Source organism: Manacus vitellinus, unplaced genomic scaffold (genome assembly GCF_001715985.3).
Source record: "Manacus vitellinus isolate BGI_N305 unplaced genomic scaffold, ASM171598v3 scaffold_12_pilon, whole genome shotgun sequence".
Classification (NCBI taxonomy): Eukaryota; Metazoa; Chordata; class Aves; order Passeriformes; family Pipridae; genus Manacus; species Manacus vitellinus.
In genome coordinates this window covers 410,684-432,676 of record NW_021938949.1, presented here as the reverse complement: position 1 = coordinate 432,676, position 21,993 = coordinate 410,684, and the positions used below count along the sequence as shown (strand labels likewise).

Genomic DNA, 21,993 nt, shown 5'->3' with positions numbered 1-21,993 from the left:
AGGGACCACAGGCAGACCAGAGGCAGATACTCTGTTTTGGGGGAACTATAAGTGAAACTACGAGAAGGCAAACTGAGCTGTGTTAGTTGGCCTCAGGCAGGTGAACAGAGCAGGGCTCAGTACACTGTATTTATTTAGTGCAGATGCTTGTGCCAAGGGGCACATTGTCCAGCTGGAGCACAGCTCTCCCACACCAGCTGAGCTGATGCCCAACACGAGTGCAAGAGCCACAGCACGGCTTTCACAGCCTGTGCACAGGGCTGCTCTGCACACACGGGACCAGAGCACTGTGCCAGCACTTTGGGAGCTGCCAGAGGCTTGGTAGCTGCTGGAATTGAGGCCCCCATGCCTTCTGACCGACAAATAAACAGGTCTGAACACACTGTCAGCTCATTCCTGCTCTTCATTAGCTGCTATTTCTGCTATTTAAAGCCTTCTTCCTATTTCCAATGCACCTGACCATCTCCACTCTCAGTCAGGGTTAACACAAGATTCCTTATGAATCTTTACACTAATTCCCCCATAGACATCGAGCCTAAACATTTACTTTTATGAATCAAATGTTGCTTGAGCAGTATGACTTGGGCCACGCTATATAAAGTGAACATCTCCAGTTTTCCCATAGCTAACAACAGGTCTGGAATACTTTCCACAGCGCTTCATGAATAATTTTCCAGGGTAGAAACATGGGATGTGTGCTGTGATCGCTGACCAGTAGAGGGAGATGGGATACTGCAGCCAAATAAAAATCCAAAATCCAGAGTCTTTCACAGGATGCCACGAGAACACAACCCAGATCCATTTTTTTTTCTTCTTCCATTGATTGCTTATAGCTTATACAAAGGGAGGCAGAAGGTGAGCCCTTATACAGTCTGCTTTAGCTCTAGCACTTAAAAACCTGAATTCAAATCCCTGCAGAACTTTTTCTAGGGACCACACCTTTTTTTTGGTGGGTGTTTTTTGTTTATTTGTTTTTAAATTAGGAGAAACACTGATGTGGGTAGGGGTGAAACAGATCCAGGAAAGAAAAATATCCATTTGAGAGGGTTCATGGGACACTGAATGTTTCAAAGCTGTGTACTGTGTTTTCAAAATAAGAACTGATACAAAGTCCTGAAGTACTGGAAAGTACATAATTTTATACATTAAAAATTCAAACACAAAGAACAGTTTAGAAGTTTTTATCTGACTACCCTTATTAAATTAATTCTCCACTTATTCAGCTGGCTTAGGAAAAAAAAAAAAGCTATTCTCTTTTTATATTCCAGACACGTTTGTGCACCAGCCACACTGATCAAGTTGAATCAATATAATGTGTTGTGAAGACAATGGTGGTGGCACATGATGCCAGGTAAAGAACTAAAGGGAAATATTGAAGAGAAGTATGTAAAAGACCTCCCAGCAGTGTAGCCCAGGAAAGCATTCAGAACAATCTGTTTAATTTTTTCTTAGCATAACCTGCTAAGTTGGAAGACAGTGCCCATGCAGGAAGGGCATTAATGCTTTACAATATTATGACTTTATAAATTAAAACTAATGCAACTGGGAATCAATGTAATGGTGCCAAGTTCAAAACATGCAGTTTAAAGGACAAAAAAAAAGCTCCTCACCAGTAATACCAGTTCAAGATTTAGTCCACATTTATTGAATACTAGACTCTGAATGAGTGACTCCAGACTTCCTTTCTACCACCACTGCTTTCAAATAGCTGGAGAAGCATGAGAATATGACTCCAGGATCACAGAGCAAGGCATGCCTTGTTCTCCTCCAGTCATAATCCAAGACCATCATTAGGGATGCCAAATAAGACATTGGTCAAACGTTGGTGAGAGTTCTTCCCTTACCATTAAGTTACCTCTTTTCCTTTATGGTTTCCCCAAGTGTTACCTCACCAACTGGAGATGAAACTCCTCCTTTTTTATGTTAATAGTATTAGCACAGCTCCAGCAGTGAAAACTGGTATCTGGCATGATGTAATTCATCAAAGGGTCTGAAGAATCCAAAAGGAATGGGTGACCTGCCCCAACAGCCTCAAGATTAACTGGTTAATTGAATAAAGAACATCCATCTTTCAAATTTCAGTGGTGATCAAGCTCAAGCCTTTGACTCAGGTGACCACGGACAGCTGAGAATGCAGGTACCAACTCCCAACATATTATCTCATAGTGAGAGAAAAAATATCCCTTGGAATCAAAAGGAAGCCAACAGTCTTTGAGAAGGGTTGAAAGAGTGACAGTGAACCCTACTATCCTAAATTTGACCTTTCAGGTCAAAGAGGTCTGAGTTCTTTACTCCAGAGTTGACAGTCATTTTCTCTTTCAGGTAGAAGAAAGGAAACACTGCAGAACTTTTTCCCCTCTAAGGCAGCGAAAAAGTCAGTGTAGGTTTTCCACCTTTTAGCACTCACTTCAGCATTATATATGATTATCTGATACTCAGGATGGACCTGTGAATTTTTTGGGACTGAGTATCTGTTACATAGTTTCTTCTGACTGTGGAAAGCTGAAGTCTGAGCAGTACATTCCAGACCAAAATTACTTAATGGACTTAGTTAAGTCAGAATTGGAGCATCTTTAGAAGGAAAAACACATTAAAAAAAACAAAAAGCCAAAAAATACCCATTGCAAAATCCAAGAAACAAAGCAAGCCACAGCTTTCTACCACACTGCAGAACAGATTAGGCTGTTTCTATAGCAGGCAGCTAATTCCTTCTTTTGGCAAACAAACTCTTCAGACAGAGCCAAGAGTCTAGCAGATGATTTACTTATTAAATGCAAAATGAGAAACTGAAAACAAAAATTTTCTGGAGAATGTAGTAATTTGCATAATTAAGCCATCCATTTTACTCCTAAATAGTCTTTATTAATATAGCAGGAACAGGCTCCTAACACCTGGGTACACTTCAGCTGTTGCACAGGGATCTTACATCAAACGTCCTTATGTAAATTCTGACGGCCATGAAGAAGCCAATATAAGTTTGGGCTCATCTGACATTTTTTTTGAGAGAGATTCCAACTGCAAAGCAATTTACATCCTTTCTGTTCTGCTAGGAAGACCTCCCTGACTCCTCCTCTAGCATAACATGAAAGATACGGTTGAAACAATATGGTTTTGTGCAGTCAAAGCACAGCACGATGGGAGACTTTCTCTGCAGGAGATAAAATTTCATTTAACACTCAGGAAACATCTAAAAAAACAAAAAAAGAACTGCAAGCAAAGGCAGACTGAAAGGAGGGTACTCACTTGTAGTGTAGTGTCGAAAACAACGAGCTTAGAGCTTGTTGGAACAATGTCATAACACTTGTGTGACCTCATGAATCGCACATAAATGTCACTTTCCGATTCTTCAAGTGCTGCAAGTAAAAACATTTTGTTGTTTTATTTAAGTAACTTTAAAAAAAAATTAAAAAAACAACAAAAAGAAGTAGTAACAAACATGCCAAATCAACTGGACACCACTGCAGAAGGACAACCCTAAAGCAAAACTCAAATTCACACTTTCAGATACGGGCAGACAGTCACAGGTTTGCACTTTGCATTTCAGACCCATCTTTCCTTTCAGATTAAATGGAACAAAACCAAAATGCATTGTTCTTCTTTGATGAGGAAGGACTTCCATACTGAAGAGTTATAATTTTTTTTTTTCCAACAGCAAACCACTGGAATATGCATCTGAACTCTTGTTATGTACAAAAGGAAGACAGTTTGAAACTTAAGTAGTGTTGGGCTTGATCAGCTTAAGCTCCTTAAACTAATATTTCTTGAATCTCGTCTCTGCCTGGTCCAGTTTTCACACAGTAATTTTGTATTTTCTCAAGAGGCAGCAGGCAAGTTCTATTATCAGTTCCATTCTCTTCAGACTACTTCATGTACAGCATCATGAATCCCACACTTTGCTCATAAAAACAGGATCCATGTGGCTGGAGTGGTTTTAGGGGGACATTTCTGCAGCAAGGACATGCAATCCAGTCCATATTACCTCAAATTTGCATTTGTCAGAGTTCAGATGCACATGATACAATCCCCTGATCTGCTCAGGTACGTGAACTTTTTCAAAGCAGTTTGACCCTCCATTCTTTACAGCAGGTACCTAGAACATGGTCAAGGTAAACCCCTCCATCAGAGGGGTACCCTACAGACCCTGTAATAATGAACAGAAACTTAGTCATATGTTAAATTTTTGAAGAGTGGATGAAAAAGAAAATAAACAAAAAACCCCTTGAAATACCTACTGAGCACTGAAGAAATTCAAATTAGAGATATAAAAACTCAAAATTCTAATTTCCTAGATTTACTCAAAACCAGTCATCCAGCTCTATAAATTATTTATCATTTCCAGAGTGGTTCAGCACTAAACTTAGTCCAAGTTTATGGAAGCAAAGCTGGATATCCCCTGCAAGTGGCTGCTCCAGGATTCAGGCAGCCTCTTCTATATACTATGGAAGTCCTTCATCTCCAACTCTCATTACTCTTTAAATAAATATATAAAGATATAAATAAACCCCTTTTCCCTGCTGAAATCTTTATCTAACTTGATAATATACTAACATCTATCATCCTCTAAGTTCTGCAATACCATAAACAGCTACTGTCTCCATGAAATTAATTTAATGATCCTGCAATAGAGTTGTTAGAAGGGGTTTATTTGTGTTTTTGTTGTTTTGTTTGGTTGTTTTTAAATACCCGAACTATAAGCAGGGAGGAGATGAGATATTAATCAATAGAAACAATATTATAAGAACATTTAAATAACAGACCAAGAAGTCTGGACTTTATAAAGTTATGGTTGCTTCTACAACCATAAGTGCAGTCCCTCTGTGCAGTACCAGAGTCCTTATATACTCTAATCTCAACTTTGTATACAATTAAGATACTACAGGTAGAAACAAGCATAGGAACACCTCAAATAGTAGACACCACCTACTATTCCATCAAAATAGTGAAATAACCATCCCTGGAAGTGTTCAAACAGATGTGTGGATGTGGCACTTAGGGACACTGAATGGTGAACATGATGGGATAACAGTTGGACTCAAATTAGAGGTCCTTCCCAACCTAAAAGATTCAATGATTCTATAAACTACAAAACAGCCAATTATTTTGAGTTGAAAAAAAATTACCCTCTTAGCAGAGTATATCATGGCTCAGTAGAGTCTTGCCAACTTACCTTTAATTTTGCAAATGTAATGTATCACAATAACAAGGGCAGAATAATTTAATAATTTAAATTAATGATGTTAATGGCAGCCACAGTCAGGAACTCCATATTGACCAGCACAGTGAAGGTGGGCCTATAAACCCTCCTCTCACTTACCAAACATTCCCACTCTCCAAACACAACTTCAGCTGGACCTCAACAATCCTCATCCACTCCACATTCACGGATTAGTGAAGTGCTATCTCACCCTATGCTGTCTTCCAACTCCGAGGAAATACCACAAAGCAACTGTTTCCCTTTAACTGTAGTTGGAAAGTTAAAATTAAAAGATTCAGAAGCATAAGAGATAACCATCTGTGAGCACTGCTAACTCTAGCAGGATCTGAACAAGGATCCAATTGTCCAGCTGGAACTGAGGTTTATTTCTACAGAAGATCCTTATACTATAAATAAGTATAATGCACCCCTTTATTAGTTACTAACTAAACATGTAAAAGATAAGCAGCACTGATTTAACTGTCAAGTCTTACACAAGTCCATCAAGTGTCTCTTGGAAAGGATATTTAAGACCTTCCAGCACCTTCAGATACCTGGGATTACTAAACAGCTGCTGCAGCCTAATTCTTTGTACGGGTGCTGGGTGTGCATCATGTGCAACAACAGCTGCTCAGCAGAGAAAAGGCCTCCCAAACAGAAGGCTCAGCACATCCCAGGGATGCACTCACACCCATCTCTCCTGCACAGCACAACTGGATAATAAGGGCATAATCACAATCTTCTGTACAGTTTCTCTCCCCTTCCAGAGGACAAACTCACTGCTTTTGGTTGTATCCAGCCACCACTGTCCTGCAAATATAAATAACCAAATCTGAGCACCCACATCTCCATGAGGATGTTTCTACTTTATTACCTGTTTATTTTATAGTCCCAGTCTCAGCTATTTTTCTGATAAATGCTCATCCTTCCTGGCTACTATTAAGCTTCTGCAGTCTCATCCAGCACCTGCAAAGCAGCACTCCCTTTGGATGGACAAGGACAGATGCCTTTTAGCTCGACTTAAAACCTTCCTCAGTCTCTGCATGTCAGCTCTGATCTGCAGACAAGATCAGTTGTCCAACACGCAGGAGATACAAACACAGAACTGCCTCCAGCCCAACCTCAGCTTTCCACAGCTCATGATCTGGAGGTCAGCTGGCTCACAGAGCAGATCCCCAGCAGGAGGCATCTCAATCTACAGTAGGATCAGGGAGGAGGAGAAGAATCCACTGAGAAGCAGTTGAATGTGTATTTCCATGGGGGTGCTCGCTCATGAAAGGTTATTTCTTGAAGATTCATCTGAAAGTTATTTTGCAAGTGGACATTCTCCCTATCCCCAGCTCACAAGTGAAGACAAAAATATCCAAATCCCCAGTGCTGTTCTCTGCAATTTTAACAGAGCACAAACAGAAGTCACTGGAAAGGTTACAAGACTTTTAACACTTGACGTTGAGCACCTTGTCATACAGGCTTTAACAGAATAAATTCTCTACATAAGCATTTTATTTGTTCCTACTGCTAGAGTTCCTCTAAAGATCAGAATATCAACCTATTTGTATTTCTGCTCCCCAATTTTATTCACTAAAGATCAAATGATTTTTACTCTCTTCCTTTCTCCCACACTTCATTAAAAGACATGCTTTAATTTTTTGTTTCAGCCAGTAAATATTATTTGCAAAAGCATCACAGCTCTTTTTTATTTTTTTTAACAGATGAATTATTCAGCAATACTGACTCAGATTGCAGTAGGACTCAGTACAAAGTATAATTGTCTATTTAGAGAGCTCTACGGTAGAACTACCATCTGAATACTCATAAATGGCAGGGAAGCTTCTGCAGCATTACTGAAGCCATTTCCTCAGAGATCTACTGAATAGATGCCTTCAGTTCCACTCATACCTTTGCCACCATGCAGGGTGCTTTTCTATTGTAGCTTTCCCCTTTAGAATCTCAAGGCCTTCAAAAGAAGAAAAAAGAAGAGAAAAAAAAAAAAAAAAAGGAAGTTCCTGCAGATGGAAAAGAGGAACATAATACCATATGGCCAACACTTATGGAAAAGCTTCCAAATACTGCAACATAAAAACCTATAGAAAGTTCCTCAGATATGTCTACTGCAAACCACAGGCTGCCTTTCTGTGCTGTATTCTTTCTTACTGAGCTGGCCCAACAACAAGATCCTGGGCCACACATGCTTCCTGATTTCGACAACACCAAATCATGACCTTTCCAATTATATTTTATATTACAGCTATATTATGCTCCTGCTATCCAGTCACATTTCAAGTTTAGTCTTTGGTTCCAGGAATGTTTGAAAGGAAGACACGGGGTTCCACAGAGACCGTTTTCATCAGCTTTAAAGTGTTAATTCCACTGCAGACCACAATCAAGCTGCTGCAGCTCTCCACAGCACCCCTGCTCTCATGGTTAGATTGAGAGCTGGGACCTCTAGTAATCCTCAGTCATTTGAAGAACACAGGCCCTTTATATCAACCTAAACAACTGACTTTCCTAAGCGTACTATAAAATTAACTGCTGAGTTTTAAAAGCCCTTGAAAAAGCAGGGACAAAAACCAGTGGATAACAGTATGTAAAAATACAGTCAGGTAAGTGCCCAGCCTGCTGAACAACCTGGAGGAGGACAGAAACCACATATATACACAGTAATTCCAACACTCACCCTGATTTTCAATGGAAACTGTGCAACTTTAAAAGCTTAGAGTTTCCTTACAGCAGCAGGAGCTGAGCTAAGCACTCTCAGCACCCAGCACCCCTCTTCACCTTGACTACTATTAACATAACCATCTCCCCTGGGCCAGGTCTGATGGTGGATAAAAGGAAATGAGGGAGCAGACATGTATTTTTGTGATATTCTCACTTGTAGTAAATAAACTAGTTACTGGAAAAAACAATTTTATTTTCTGTTACTGCACATATACATATCTGCATTTCAGGTTACTCCAAGTCACATTTCTATTTTAAAAGTCATGTAATGTGCTGGATATTATATTTCAGGTGCCAGAGAATTAAAATATTAGAGACCAAAGATTTTTTATTATAGAACTGATCCAACAGCAATGCATTTAGTGAAGTTTATTGGTATAATTATACTGGTAGACTATACTAAAAGGTGTTATATATACACCTCTATACTATTCTCTCTTATATCACTTAAGCAAAATAATTAAGTATTTTCTTAACATAGAAATAAAAGTAACTTAGGCAAGGACATATCACAGTGAAAACAGAAATTAGAGAGTTGTTCATGCACATCTGGCTTAAGCTGCAAATTAAAAAATAAATTTTTCCCATCCCAAGACAACATTCCTTTGTCAGCAAACACAGAATAGCGTCACCTTTTCGAAGGCCAAGTCTAAAGATGTGGCTCCACAGCAGCACAAGCAGCAGCCACTGACCCCCTTTGCACTGGCTGGGTCAATCCACTCCCTCCCTCCCACTGCTTCTGAATTTATACAGAACTGTTCCACAAGTTGGCTGGAAAAGCTGAATTTGTCACAAATTATCAGCTTCCTCATGCTGTCAGTTTTAGGGCTATTCAGCTCCCATATCCAGCCATGTGGCAAGCAGATTATTCCTGCCCCTTCCTTACACTAAAAGCTATACAGACCAAGGACAGCATCCCTGGTGTGGCAGCCAGCCATTATCCCAGTTCAGCTATGCCAAAGGGTGAGCAATCACTTCAATAAGCCAGCACAAGTTACCCTCTCTCTCTCCTGTTATAGATAACTTTTGGCAGAGAATACAACAGGTAAAAGACGCCATCAACCTTGTAAATTGTTCTTCTGCCTGTCATCTGAAAGCTGCCACCAAAACTGGCTGTAAAGTTTCTGATCACTCCCAGTCTGAACTTCCTGAAGGAGTTCCTTAATATCCTGGATAACCTCTCCCACGGCTTTCACAATGCAGGAGATGTTAGGACTTCTTCTGCAAGTCATTAACACATCACTTCCAACAGGTCTGAAAAAAACATCCCCAGGGATACAGTTAATCCTCTCCCAGAGCAACAGTGACACTACTGAGCAAGAACCACCAACTATTCCTCACCAACAGGTCCTGAAACACAACTTTTAAGGGAAATAGAGTCATCTGAATGAAGTAGGGTTTCAAGAACAATGTTCTTGGAATCAAATGTTCAGGTAGGACTTCATCAGGGATTCGCTAGCAAAGGGACAGACAGGAACAGGTTCCGAGAGGAATCCAGTACTTGCTGTTTACAGCATGTTATTGTGACCACGAGCAACAGCTTTACTTCAGCCTACCTCCCATAAGAGAAATATCTAATTTGGTAGGTTTTTGGGTAGGTTTGAATGATACACGAATTAAAATGTACATGGTATATCCTGTGAAAAGCATGGGAACCGAGGGACTGGGAGAGAACAAGAGACTGCAATTTTGTCCCAGAATAATGCAGTAATAGGGCATGACTGTTCAGTCTGCTGAGCTGTCTGCTAAAGAGCCAAGAACACTGAAAACAGTGGACAAGAAACCAGACAGCAGAAGCTGAATCAATGTCAGACTTGGTAGGAGAGGAATACTAACATAGTTTAAGAAGGGCAAGCACAGAAAAAAAAGAAGTGATGTTGTACTGTACCATTTGATTTCTGTTTATTCATGAGGAAACTTTTCTCAGAGAAAAAAAAAAACAAAACACCATCAAAACAACCATCCATGTAATCAGTCACAGGGTAAGACTCAGTGGTAAAAAAAAAAAAAAGACAGAAAAAGCAGGAAGAGATGGTTACAAGGATTCCTGCTCCAAGTGGCAGGAGATAAAAATCACAGAACCCTGGAATATCCTGAGTTAGAAGGGACCCACAAGGATCAAAGTCTAATGCCTGGTGCTGCACAGGACAACCCCAATAGTTTTAAAATGTGCTCGACAAAACTTTGCTGCAGAGATGGAAACCAAGACTAGCAAAGGATTAATTCAAATCTTATGCAGGAAAAACAGTCCAATATATGGGAAATAATATGATGACAGTGATAGGAGTTGACTACTCTATCACTGTCTGGAAGGATTTCAAATGCAAGGAACAGGAAGAGAGGATGCAGTGACAGAGATACGACTTTATTTTTCTTTCTGTGAAGCTGCAAAGAGCTTTAAAACATCCTGGCAGACCACACATTAAAGTTACACAGCAGCATTATTCATGCAGCCACAGGCTACACGATATGGATGTTGCACATTGAACATTTCCCACCCCGATCTAAAGGAATGCATGAGCTGGCAGATAAAGGAAGATCACAGCAAGTTTATGGATGTAAGAAACTCTGATACAAATAAGTGATAGGAAGGGTATCTAGAGATGAGTATCAGAAGCTTCTTCAGTGATACAGGATTAATTCAATTACATATTGCAGCATGAATACATGATGTGGCCAAAGAAAAGGGCCTTAAAAAAAAAAAGTGTGAGCACACAGGGCCAACATCAGAGTAAGTGACCTCTGCCTTGCTCACTGCACCTCATCCTACAAACAGGAACAGGGTCTAGAGGCACAAAAACTAAGAGGGGAGAATAGGTACATTAACAGATAAATAACTGTGAACAGAGAAGTAAAAGCACACCGTCTTGTTGCTCGAGTCTTCCAAAAAAGGTTAATCCTTCTCATAACAAGCTAAAAGAAACCAAAATACATCTTTAAACATTTAAAGAATTATAATCATAATTCCTTAGGACACTTTCCAACATAATATTCAGAATTGCATGCATCTACACTTTTGTTTTGCACATATTTTTGTATGTTCTTTTGAATTCCAGAGTCTGTGCAACTGTTCAGTCACTTTAGATCATTAGGGTAATTGAGGTGTTTTCTCCCCCTGTCACAAGGAGTTGCTTCATGCAGAGACAGCAGGTTATTGTGTGTGTAAACAGGAGTGACTTCCGTTAAAAGCCACCATTCCTGAACACTGCAGGTTCATGAAGGAGAAGATACAGTACCAGTCTACAGGGAAGCCAAACAAATTCAAACCCAGTCAGAATTCTCAGGTGTGTATTGAAGCCAGTTATTAAAACCAGCGTATTTGTAAGAACCTACAAAGGTAGCTCATCAAAAGCAAAGAAATCCAAGGCTGTGTCAAGAACAGTTCAGTTTAATCAGTTTTTACTCAGAATAAAATGATCAACTGGATGAAAGAAAGATGGCAGACACAAAGTAAAAATAATAATAAAAAAAAATCACACTATGCCTGAGTCACTGATTCCAAAGCAAGCATGGATACTACCACATGTGGAAAAGACAGAGTGGAATCACCACACAGAAACTGCCTAGCAAGCAATCCCAGCTGCAGCAAAACTAATATGTATTTTTTTTCAGCAGGTTTGCAAGACTGGATGACAACTGTGTGTTTTTAAAAAGACATGAACCCCAGTTCAAAGTCTTCTCCAAGTTGGAACATTTGCAAGGTCTATCTTATGCAAATCAGGCAGTGCAGAATGGCAGGCAAGTTCACACTGCAGGACTTTACTGTTTCCACAGGTCACTCTGCAAGTGTTTTACAGGTAGTTTGATAGTTCACATTGCAAAAGAGTCTTAGGGGTTTCCCTTTATTCAACATTGTCCTTAGTGATCTTCAAAACTCTGCTTCAAAGACTCTGCAGCAAGAGTTAGAAATGGTTGCAGGACTTAAAACTTTGCAGTATCTTCAAACTGAATTTATAAGTGGTTTGGAGTTAATGCAATTTTTCAGGAAGTACCAAAATCTGAAAGAAACACCCAATTGGAAGAGTGCAAATTATGGGAGTGACTAAATATTGCCACTACTGAGAAAGAAGTACCCCATTATTAACTTGATTTGCTATAGCAGAAGTAGAGAAGAAAAGGTAGTTTGCTTAAACAAAATAATAGCCAAACAAACCACCACAGCTGTTAGAGAGCTATTAACACATTCCAGAAGCTGGTTAGACAGAACAAAGCAACCTTGGGACATTGTACAATCTCCTTCCTTAAAGGTCCTAAACATGGAATGAGGCAATTGTCTACAAAAGCACATCCTGCTTTAGTGAAGTACAAAAAAGGTTATTAGTTCCTGACAATACTTCAAAAGATTCATTCTTCTGGTTTTGAGGATTAAATATCCACATTTCTTCAAACTTCATTAGTAGCTAAGACTTGCAAGAGAAAACTGATAAAAGCAGCTGTTTGAAACAATGAAAGATCCAGATTTGTTGTAACCTTCCCTATATTCATAGCACACTTCAAAATCCTGCAGTGCATTTTGTTTCTCATCGTTGGCATTAGTAAGTAAATGGACTGAGGAGTTAACACTTCTATTTTACTGTATCTCTCCACTGTCAGTGTGGATAAGCAAATGATTATTGCAAGATTTGAGACAAAAATAAAGTGAAGAGCAGCTTAAGAAACTTCACATTCCAGAGCTAATCATAGTAACTCAGAAGTTTCTTGTCCAGGCAGGCAGAGAAACTTATTTGTTTACAAGCAAGAGCTGCCTTGTTTAGGAACTAACTGGTAAACAGTATCAGAAGTCCAACTGAATACTTTTAAAACAGCTCCCTATCAATTAAACCAACCTTCAGTCATGGATTTGTACTTTGAGAAAAGCTACATCACTGTGGTTTTGTGAATAAAGGTGAATAAAGGTAGCAACTGCAGCCAGCAACCTAACAATGTTTCTAAGATTTTCACCACAATAAAGAAGAGTTGACCTGAAGAATTTTCTAAAACATATTCAAGATCTTCCCTTGACAACAGGCACTATGACTTTTCCCTAAGCATCCCAAAGAAAGATCTAAATTAAGATGCCGCCTGTCTGGAATGTGGGCCTGCTCTTCAGGATTGTGAGAGGCAGCCATGGAACCCAAGAAATTAAAATGATATTAAACCTCTGAATATTAACATCAGTAACCACTCAGTGCAGAGCTGAATTCAAGGGAAGTTTAAGGGATGTGATTACTGAGAGAATAATCCTTAGAACCTCTGCTGGAAGAGTGGTAAGCAATTTGAACTTCTGCTGTATTTTTAAAACAAGTCCTGCCACACACACAGTTTGCACACGGAGTAGAAAAGAAACAGTCATTTAAGTCTTTCAGGAATTAGTTTAAGATCAAACCTAAACATGAAGCTTAACCAAAGCATTAATCACAAGACAAGCATTTTCAAAATGAGCACACAGCATCTTCATAAACCACAGCCATACCCTTACTGAACAGGGCAAGTATCTAATCTTTAGGCAATCTTCCACTGAAAACTAGACTCAAAGTACTATTTATATAATGCTTTGAGTAAGAAATAATTTTTTAGGCTTAAGTCTTAAGGACTTTGGACTATGTTTGCTGGAGAAACAGTTTTGTGAAGTGTAATAAATTGTTGGTCTCAAATCCTGAATGACTACTTCCAACATCTTAACTTGAAGCCTTTAATAATTCAGTATTTACATTTTCATTTCTCCCTAGTCTCCCCTTGCACATTTCTTCTCCTTCCCACTTTCTAAACAGCCATTATTGGTATTTCTTATTAGAATCTATGAATCTGTGTGCACACTTTAATAGGCTATGAATTGTTCTGTTTCAATACACCACTTAAGAGATTTACCTAATAGCAGGCGTAGATTGAAGCTACACAGAAAAAGAACTAACACCTTCCTGGCTTAAGTAGGAGGGATCCAACACAAATTCAATGCAATATATTTGGACACAGTTTTCTGGAACCTAGTTTAGAGGTTCTCTGTATCACAGATAACCTGCAACTCTACCCAAAGCTGATTTTCCTCTGAACTCATACGATGTCCACACAGAGTACTGCTGGAGGTTTTTTCGGGTTTTAACGAACTGACTCAAAATTACCAGGGAATTCAAGCAAGACTGTGGCAGGAGAGATACAAGCCACTGGTGTAGAGCAAAGCATTCACCTTTTGCACTGTGGCATTCAGAGACTCCTATCAAAGGCAACCACATAAGCCCTTTCACCAAGTGATCCCGCTCCACCCTGACGGGATTCAAAGCAGTGAAGTCTATCCTACAACTCACTCCTGCAGTAACTATGCTGGAAGTTAGAATACTGCTACAAAGCTTATATAGGAAGAGTTTATACCCATTTATTCTTGTGCCAATGATGTTCCTTCAGTTAATTTTCCTCCTTAGTGTTTACCCACTTCCCATCCCTTACAGGAAATTTTCGTTCATACAGTGTTATTACACCCCTTCTTAGCTTTCCTTTTACTGAGTTAAATGAGCAAAGCCTTATGGTTTCCTCAAGAATGGCCTTTTTCCATGTCCATCTCAGTTTGCTCCCTTCTCCAGCACCTCAGACATCTTCCTCTCTGTCTTTACATCAGTAGAAATTCAAACCAAGCAGCAGAAAAGACTACCACAGTGTAGGGGAATGGTAGAAAAAAAAGCCTTTTTGATTCTGTTTCTTAAAATGCCCAGTGTCAGAACTAAATACTCCACCACAATACACAGAGAAAAACAAAATAATATTGTCAAAAAATCCACCAACAAACTCCTTAAAAAACACCCTAAAAAAAGGACAAAAGCAAAATCACATCACAAATACAATCACGGGTCTACAGCACAGGAAAACTGCTTTCAGACAAAATTTAACTTCTGTCACAGTCAAAATTGGCAAATTCACCCAACTGGTTCACATAAAACAGCAAAATCCATATAAAATTCAGCAGAGGAGGAAAGAACCTAGAACCAAGTTAGATTTATTCAAATAGTACTCAGATAGACAGCTACCTTGAAGGTATCTACATCACATTCAAAAACCTCTTAGATGTGGTTCCCTCTTAGAAGGACAGGGTTATTTAAGCTTTCCAAAGCTCCATCTAGGTGCCAAGCTGGATGCCTACAAGTCAAGTTCAACTTTGCTCTAACACAGTTATGCTTGTATTAAACTGCTTTGGCTTTGTGTTAACCCCAGCCATGAGTGCACTTCTTCCACAGAAGGATTTTCCCTTGAACTGCCAGATTTTCCTTTTGTCAGACTTCTTTACTCATGGAAAAGCCACACCACAACATACATCCTAAGGCAAACAGTCTCACTATGGAGAGGAACATTTTGCTTCAAGATGCAATAACTTATGAAAAACAATGCCATCAGCTCCTCTACTTATGCTGGAAATGCCAAATTTCTTAGGATGTTTCAGACTTAATCTACTTCCCCCCCAAGCCCATCCAATGCTAGAAGAGTTGTACCTTCTGGAAGTCAAAAATATTCAAATCAATAAAGTAACTACAGACAGTTTAAGTGCTACCCAAAGAGCAAGCTCCTAACAAAAAAGCTGTGCTGATGTCAGTGACATGACTTCAGGCTCCAAATCCTGTGGTCATCCACCCTCAAGTTATCAAAAACACATTACACATAAAGGCCTATCTCACAGGGCAGTCACATCTGTTGCAGATGATTAATAAGCTGCAACATTTCTTAGGATTGTTTAGCAACAGTTAGATTGAGCCAACTGACACAAATATTGTGCTGTCATTCTTGTCACACTGGCCTTCCAGTGTAACCCAAGTCACCTCCCTTTAGCACCCAGCCATGCCCCAAGGCACTGTGCTTTCTAAGAACACTGACCTGATCACGACAGCCAAATTTAACAGCAGAGGGTATCAAACCACCAGGACAGTTATACTGCTTCATCTATACCATCCTGCCTACATGTGCAGGGCATTGGATAGAACACTGGAGGCCACCTCCTAGGAAGTTTCTTAGGGAAAAGACTCTGTAGTCACCCTACTCCACCCTGGACCGCTCAGCAAAGCAGTCACAGACAAGTAACAGCACCTTGTAATCACCCACAAGGCAACACTGATATTGTCACACCTTCCAGGTCTATCTTTGCTCACCCACGTGACACTGTAAACTCAATACCCCTAAATCAGGAAATGATATTGGTCAAAGCCTTCAACCTCATATCAAGCAGTTGTTCACCAACCACTATCAAACCAAACAGCTTCTGGGTCATGGAAGTTCTGCAGGGAAGTTATCAGCAGAGGTGACATTGTCCCTCACCTGATGCAGATGGCAGTGACAGCACTAGCAAGAGTGGCTGGTGAAGGTGACTTAAATTACTACTTGGCTACCAGTGACCACCATATATGCACACTCCTGAAGCAGTAATGTCACTCGAGGGCAGGAGAACACCAGGTTGTCCCAATATTCCTCATGGATAGCTGCAGGCCAACAATGCCTTTCACTGAGAAAAATCACGTTTGCAAATCATGCAAATGCAACACTACCTGGACACAATCAGCCCCAACACTTCTTGCAAAACTGTTTTCAGTTCCTTGCAGCTTTGCCAAAGCCATTACATGGAACCCCTACCATGGTAAGCATTTTCTAGGAAGTCTCAGCCAGAATGGTTTCACTGTTTCCAAAAACAAGTTAGGGAAAATACATGTTTTGACCACATAAAAATTTTATGAAAGCATTTTCATCAAGAACCTCTTGCATCCTCCATGACAGGAAGCAAGGAGTTTTGGAGCATGTCCTGTGTATCTTTTACTCTACTAAAACATCACTTCCCAGACTAGTGAGGCTCGAAAAGTTTTGTTTGCTAAGGAAAACTCAAAGTTTTTGCTGCTAAAGTGGTTATTTCCAAGTCAAGACAGAGTAGGACTTCCCCCACTGTAAGGCTAAAAATCATATTAAGACAGTTGTATGTCATGTAGGGATAGAAAAATAGTTTGGACTGTTTGGAGACACTGAGCTCTGGGCTGACATGATCCACATGCAATACTTGCACAAGATAAAGACTTGTGTGTGATTGTAGGAACAGTCTTCATCAAAGACAACAAAACTTCCAATAGCTTCTCTTGCACTGCTCAGTAAAGTTTTATCCTTTTAATTAACTATCATTCAATACATAATTTTCATCTTTAAATTTGGAAGACGGAAGTTTCCCAGAGGAAAAACCCCTCATCTATGATGTTACTATATAGCACCCTGGCAGAGAAAGGACAAGCTTCCCTAGGACAGTGGGCACTTGATCATGATTTCTTGCATAAACTAATAAAGCTGAACATTTGAATACTCCAGATATGATATTCTTTAACAACTCTGGAAAGCACATCACAGGAAAATCCATTGTCCTGCTGACGTTCTTTGTTGCAAAATGATGGAAAAATATAGGCTGCGTAAATTTGGTGGAATAAGTGGGTTTCCACAGTTTTAGAAGCAAGTGTTCAGTATCTCTTCAGGTCAGACAGGACAAAAAGCACTAGAAAGGAGATTTTATTAGAATCTGCTAATGTGCCTCATATCACATCACAAAGCCACTCTAAAGATGGAAGAGAAAACAATTTTGAACTCTAAGGCCATATGAAATCTATTAATTCCAATTATCATTATCATCTCTGTAACGTTTTGTTGCCATGTTCACTCAGGATTCTAATCAGCTGTGGAAAAGTTCATGTAGAACATCCCCTATCAGTGTCACCATGTCCCCTGGTATCTCAAAGCACATCTTGTGGGCAAAATGCCATTTCTGTGTGCCAGAGAGCATCAGCTTTGACAATCCCATAATGAATGTTTACTAGAAATGAATTACAGCTGTAAAAGAATGGCTTAACTTTACTGCCTTCTAACCCCAGCACTTGATCCCTCAGTCTTAAGAATGAAACTAAATCCAGCCTGCATTCTAACATGCACTTTTATTACAAACTTCTTTTAACTATTTTTGGCCCAAAAGTGACAGACATCTGTTTTCATACCTTGATTCAGATATTCAGTAGACAGCAGGAGGATGGTAGACAAGAACTCAAGAAGAAATTACTTTTAACAAGAAATAACAAAAAAGTCCTGCAGGGCAGGGAAGGGATGACCACCCCAGACACAACATCAGTTAAGAGTAGATGCAATTACTGAAAGTAATTTTACTGGTGAAAGTCTATTTCAGGAGACAGCCAGAAACGAGCACGGAACAGAAGAGATGGATGATACAGGAAGAGTGAGATGAAGGCCAGAGCATTACTAGGAGAGATTCCACTCTAATGCAAACTGTTTATCAAATGTCTAAATGCTGCTTTGTGCAACAATCCAGAGAAGCAGAGCATTCAGGAGTGAGCACATCAACCCCATGATGCTGATGCTACAATTGCTGCACACACTTTGCAGAACTCTCTTTTTCCAGTCTAGGAATTGAATACAGATACAGCACAGCCCTGCAATTAACCTCACTCTGTCTGCAGAAAACACCCCAAAAAGAGATAGGCAGATGCTACAGAAAAGCAGTTAATTCTGCATTCAGCAGATACTATTTATTATCCATAGTGAGCAAAAGGAAAAGTTTAACATGGATGACAAACAACACTGCAACAAAACTATTTTCCAAATTAACATGCTAAAACTACACCAATGCAATCAATACAACTGACAGGGATGTGTTTGCTACTCATTTGCTACTCTAATCTGGTTTTTCCTCTCACAGCACAGGTAGCTGATGGAACACAACCACTTATGAACCCCAGCTTAACCCATTAAAGCTTCTAAGCATAAATTGTTAACTAAAGCCCTTTTTCATGTTAGATCTTCAGAATAATTTCTCCTTGTTCTTTTCCAAGTTCATCATATCAGCCATTAAAGAAAACCCAGAACCACTCCTGACATTGATCAGAAGTAGGAACAACCTTAATATAGAAACATGACTGCAAAAACACCAAAGCTGGACAAGGAAACCCACAACATGTACAAAGATAACCAGTTTTTGATCTTTTATTAGGTTCATGAGAGGTCTCTCAGCACCATATTTCAGGCTAGAATGAGAAACTCCACACCCATCAACAAGCAGCTTTCGTACTTTTTGAGGAAACACAGGTAGGTCATTCCCATCCAAGGAACACTGAGCAGGACGAGTTTAGAATATTTTACCCTAAGTTTTCTGTTTATTTTTAAGCTGAGCATCCTTCAGATAAAAAGGGACTCTGGACACTTGTGAGTTTTTACTTTTCTGGTCTGATTGCTGCTTGGAAAAAGGTCCTTTAGGGAGTCCTAAGGAAAACAAATATTCCTGGCCTACCCAGTCCTTCTGTGGACTCCATATGTGCAGAAAATGAGCCTACAGCCTGCCCTATTTCAGCTGCAGTGCACTGGTGATGTTTAACATCATCTCACCAAGATTTAGCCTTACACATCACCACAGCAGTACCATTAAGCCAGTCCTGGACAGACTAGTGACTCACTAATATGTTACACTGATCCTAGAGAGTCCAGGCAGATATATGAAGTAAAGATGTTTTAAACAAAAAAGATGAGCAGCACTTCTTTCTGCAACAACAGCACTCTACCTAACACTGTCCATGCTAATTACACACAGAATAGTTTATGTGTATTCTTTGTATATAATGGAAAATAAAACTGCCCTTCAGCTTACAGCACCAGTTTATTTAGAAATCACATCACCAGGCCCAACTCTGCATATTTCATTATGGTACTACTTAGAACATAAATCTTTCTAGTATCATTTTTTCAACACCACTCTCTTAATTAGAATCCAAATTAAATGAATGCCTTCTGTGCTTTCACATTCTCATTTGAGTAACCTTTGAGGAGAGTGAAAAAAAAAACATTTCACATACTGGATGGCATTCAGTGCACACATTGAGCCTCATTTTTCAGCTCCTTTTATTAAGCTCCCTGTTTCAACAAAACTGCAGCATAATTTGATACACAAGATAGTTAGCAACTGTTGATGGATACAGAACTGGAAAGCTTGCAAATACTCCAAAGTAGAGGCAGTCAGGAAAGTCAAAATGAGTTTCAAATTTCCCATTTAACTCTCACAGCAGAGAGACTTTAAGTTTGACAAAAGATCATCAGTTGCTGTTTGGCTACAGCTACTTAATGAAACCTTACCAAGATTTCTTGACTTCTGAGCGCTCACCACTTGCCATCCAACAACAAAGTGAACACCACCAGATGTCACTTTACTCCCCCACCCCCAATATTAGCACAAACACAACGACAGCAACCAGTGTAAAAATTTAGGTCATAAAACAGGTACTGCAACTAAGCTGCCGCATTTCCACCTGCATCTCAGTCTCCTGTGATTCTACTCCTCTGGGTCTCTTCAGACAGAGGAATTCTGAGCAGTAAGTTTTGGTCTGACTCTCAACACTCTCAATTTCACTTACTCTTTAAGTTCTGAACACAGCACTTTACTTCCTTTCCACTTGGCTTTAAAATTAGGCCTAAAACTAGTTTTCCATTAAGTCTGAAAGGGTAATAAGGTGACTGCTTCCTTTCAAAACCCACACACTACTTTAAACTGGCCAAAGGTTTGCTATTATACATTATCTTTTGACAGGTCCCTGAACTGCTCTCACCCACCCAGCGTGAGCACCCACAGACAAAGCCTCAGCTTTAAAGATAAATGAATTGGGAGACAAAGTGAAATAGAAGCTCGAAAATCAAGAAAAAAAAACCCCACAAAACAAAACCTATCAAAGTTTCTGAAGAATTTGTATTATTTTACTGCAGGGTTTTAGAAGACACACAGATCTTCAGCCTAATCAAGTGTCTCCAAATCATACCACGTTACACCGTTAAAAGTGCAAAGGTGTTTCAAAACTGAAGTTTTGTTACTTTGTTTTGTTTTAGGCTAGACATCCTTTTCAGATATCTAAATTTGTAAGATGTTTAAAGTAACTTCTAAAATGGCTTAACTATTAGTGATTCAGCAGGTTTTAGGAACTCGTATCTTGCAACAGCAAGCCTCATGTAAAAATAAATATGTAAATTGGTAACCTTCTAACTCTCCATAAGCATAACATGAATGACTGACTAAAAAGTTAAACAGTGTGAGGGAAAAAGACCCTACAAGCTAGCTACAGATCCACTGTACCAAATATTCATACTTAAGCATGTTCAAGCTGCACAAAGGCACAAGCATTTCATTGCAATTCAAACTCTGTCTGGACTGCTAAAAAAAAAAAAGCTCAAAGAATGCGATTGTTAAGAGCTTCCTTTCCTCACACACAGAAAGATTAAAATAAAAGGTGTTACTTTTCCAGACCAGTCCCACAACTGCAGGCAGCATGCTCGTAACCAAGAAGCTGCCTTATTAGCATACCGGCTTTAGATATTTCTCCTCACAGAATGACTCAGCCTGCTATTTTCAAAGTTTTCCTTAAATATTTGTCCTACATCTCACAATAGCAGCTACCAACTACCGAAAAAAAAACCACATCCCGTGAAGTCTCAGCCACTCCAAGACGCTGAGCACGGAGATTAGCCGTCCGTCCACATTTGCATCCACCCGAGCTAATCCTTTCTGAAAACGAAAGCTCAAGACATTCAGCACGGATCTTTCAGAGGTAAAGCGACTGTTTTGTGCAAGTTCGAGGGAAAAAAAAAAAAAAGAAAAAAAAACAAAACAAAACACAAAACAAAAAAAACAAACCCACATCCACAGCACGGTTTAGTGCTTGCAAGAGAAGAACTTGCAGGAGTTTCCCTATGGAGCAGAGCACACTCTGTCAGAGCTGCAGCGAAGAACAGCCAGAGAGAGCGGCCACATAAGGAAAATCGAGTTTACAGCTGCCGCTCCGAACAGATGTACGCGCTGCCATAAGGAGAAGAAGCTTTAGCCGAAAGAGCTTTCCATCACTGCTCCCAAAGCCTATATTTGGTATCGCGGACGTATTCGAGGAGAACGAGTGTTTCCAGGGGAGGAGGAGGAGGAAGGCTGGTTCCCCCCGGAGCAGGGAACCCCTGGCTGGTGGAACTGCGGATCCAGGCGCCGGGAAGGGCAGCGGGCACAGCCGGGACAAAAGCTCCGCAGCGGGATCGGGTGGATGCGGGGCCGGGAAGGGCACGGCCCG

General features: G+C 39.9%; 1 protein-coding gene across 1 annotated transcript in view; it reads right to left on the bottom strand.

Moving 5' to 3' along the window:
• PRKAG2 (protein kinase AMP-activated non-catalytic subunit gamma 2) overlaps nucleotides 1-21,993 on the bottom strand; it is a 210,094-nt gene that overhangs the window by 26,260 nt on the left and 161,841 nt on the right. Inside the window, exons 6-7 of the mRNA XM_025894537.2 lie at nucleotides 4,091-4,141; nucleotides 3,244-3,353 (exon numbers count right to left, since the gene is read on the bottom strand). Of these exons, the coding sequence (XP_025750322.1) occupies nucleotides 3,244-3,353; nucleotides 4,091-4,141 (161 nt within the window). The remainder of the gene's footprint in view (nucleotides 1-3,243; nucleotides 3,354-4,090; nucleotides 4,142-21,993) is intronic.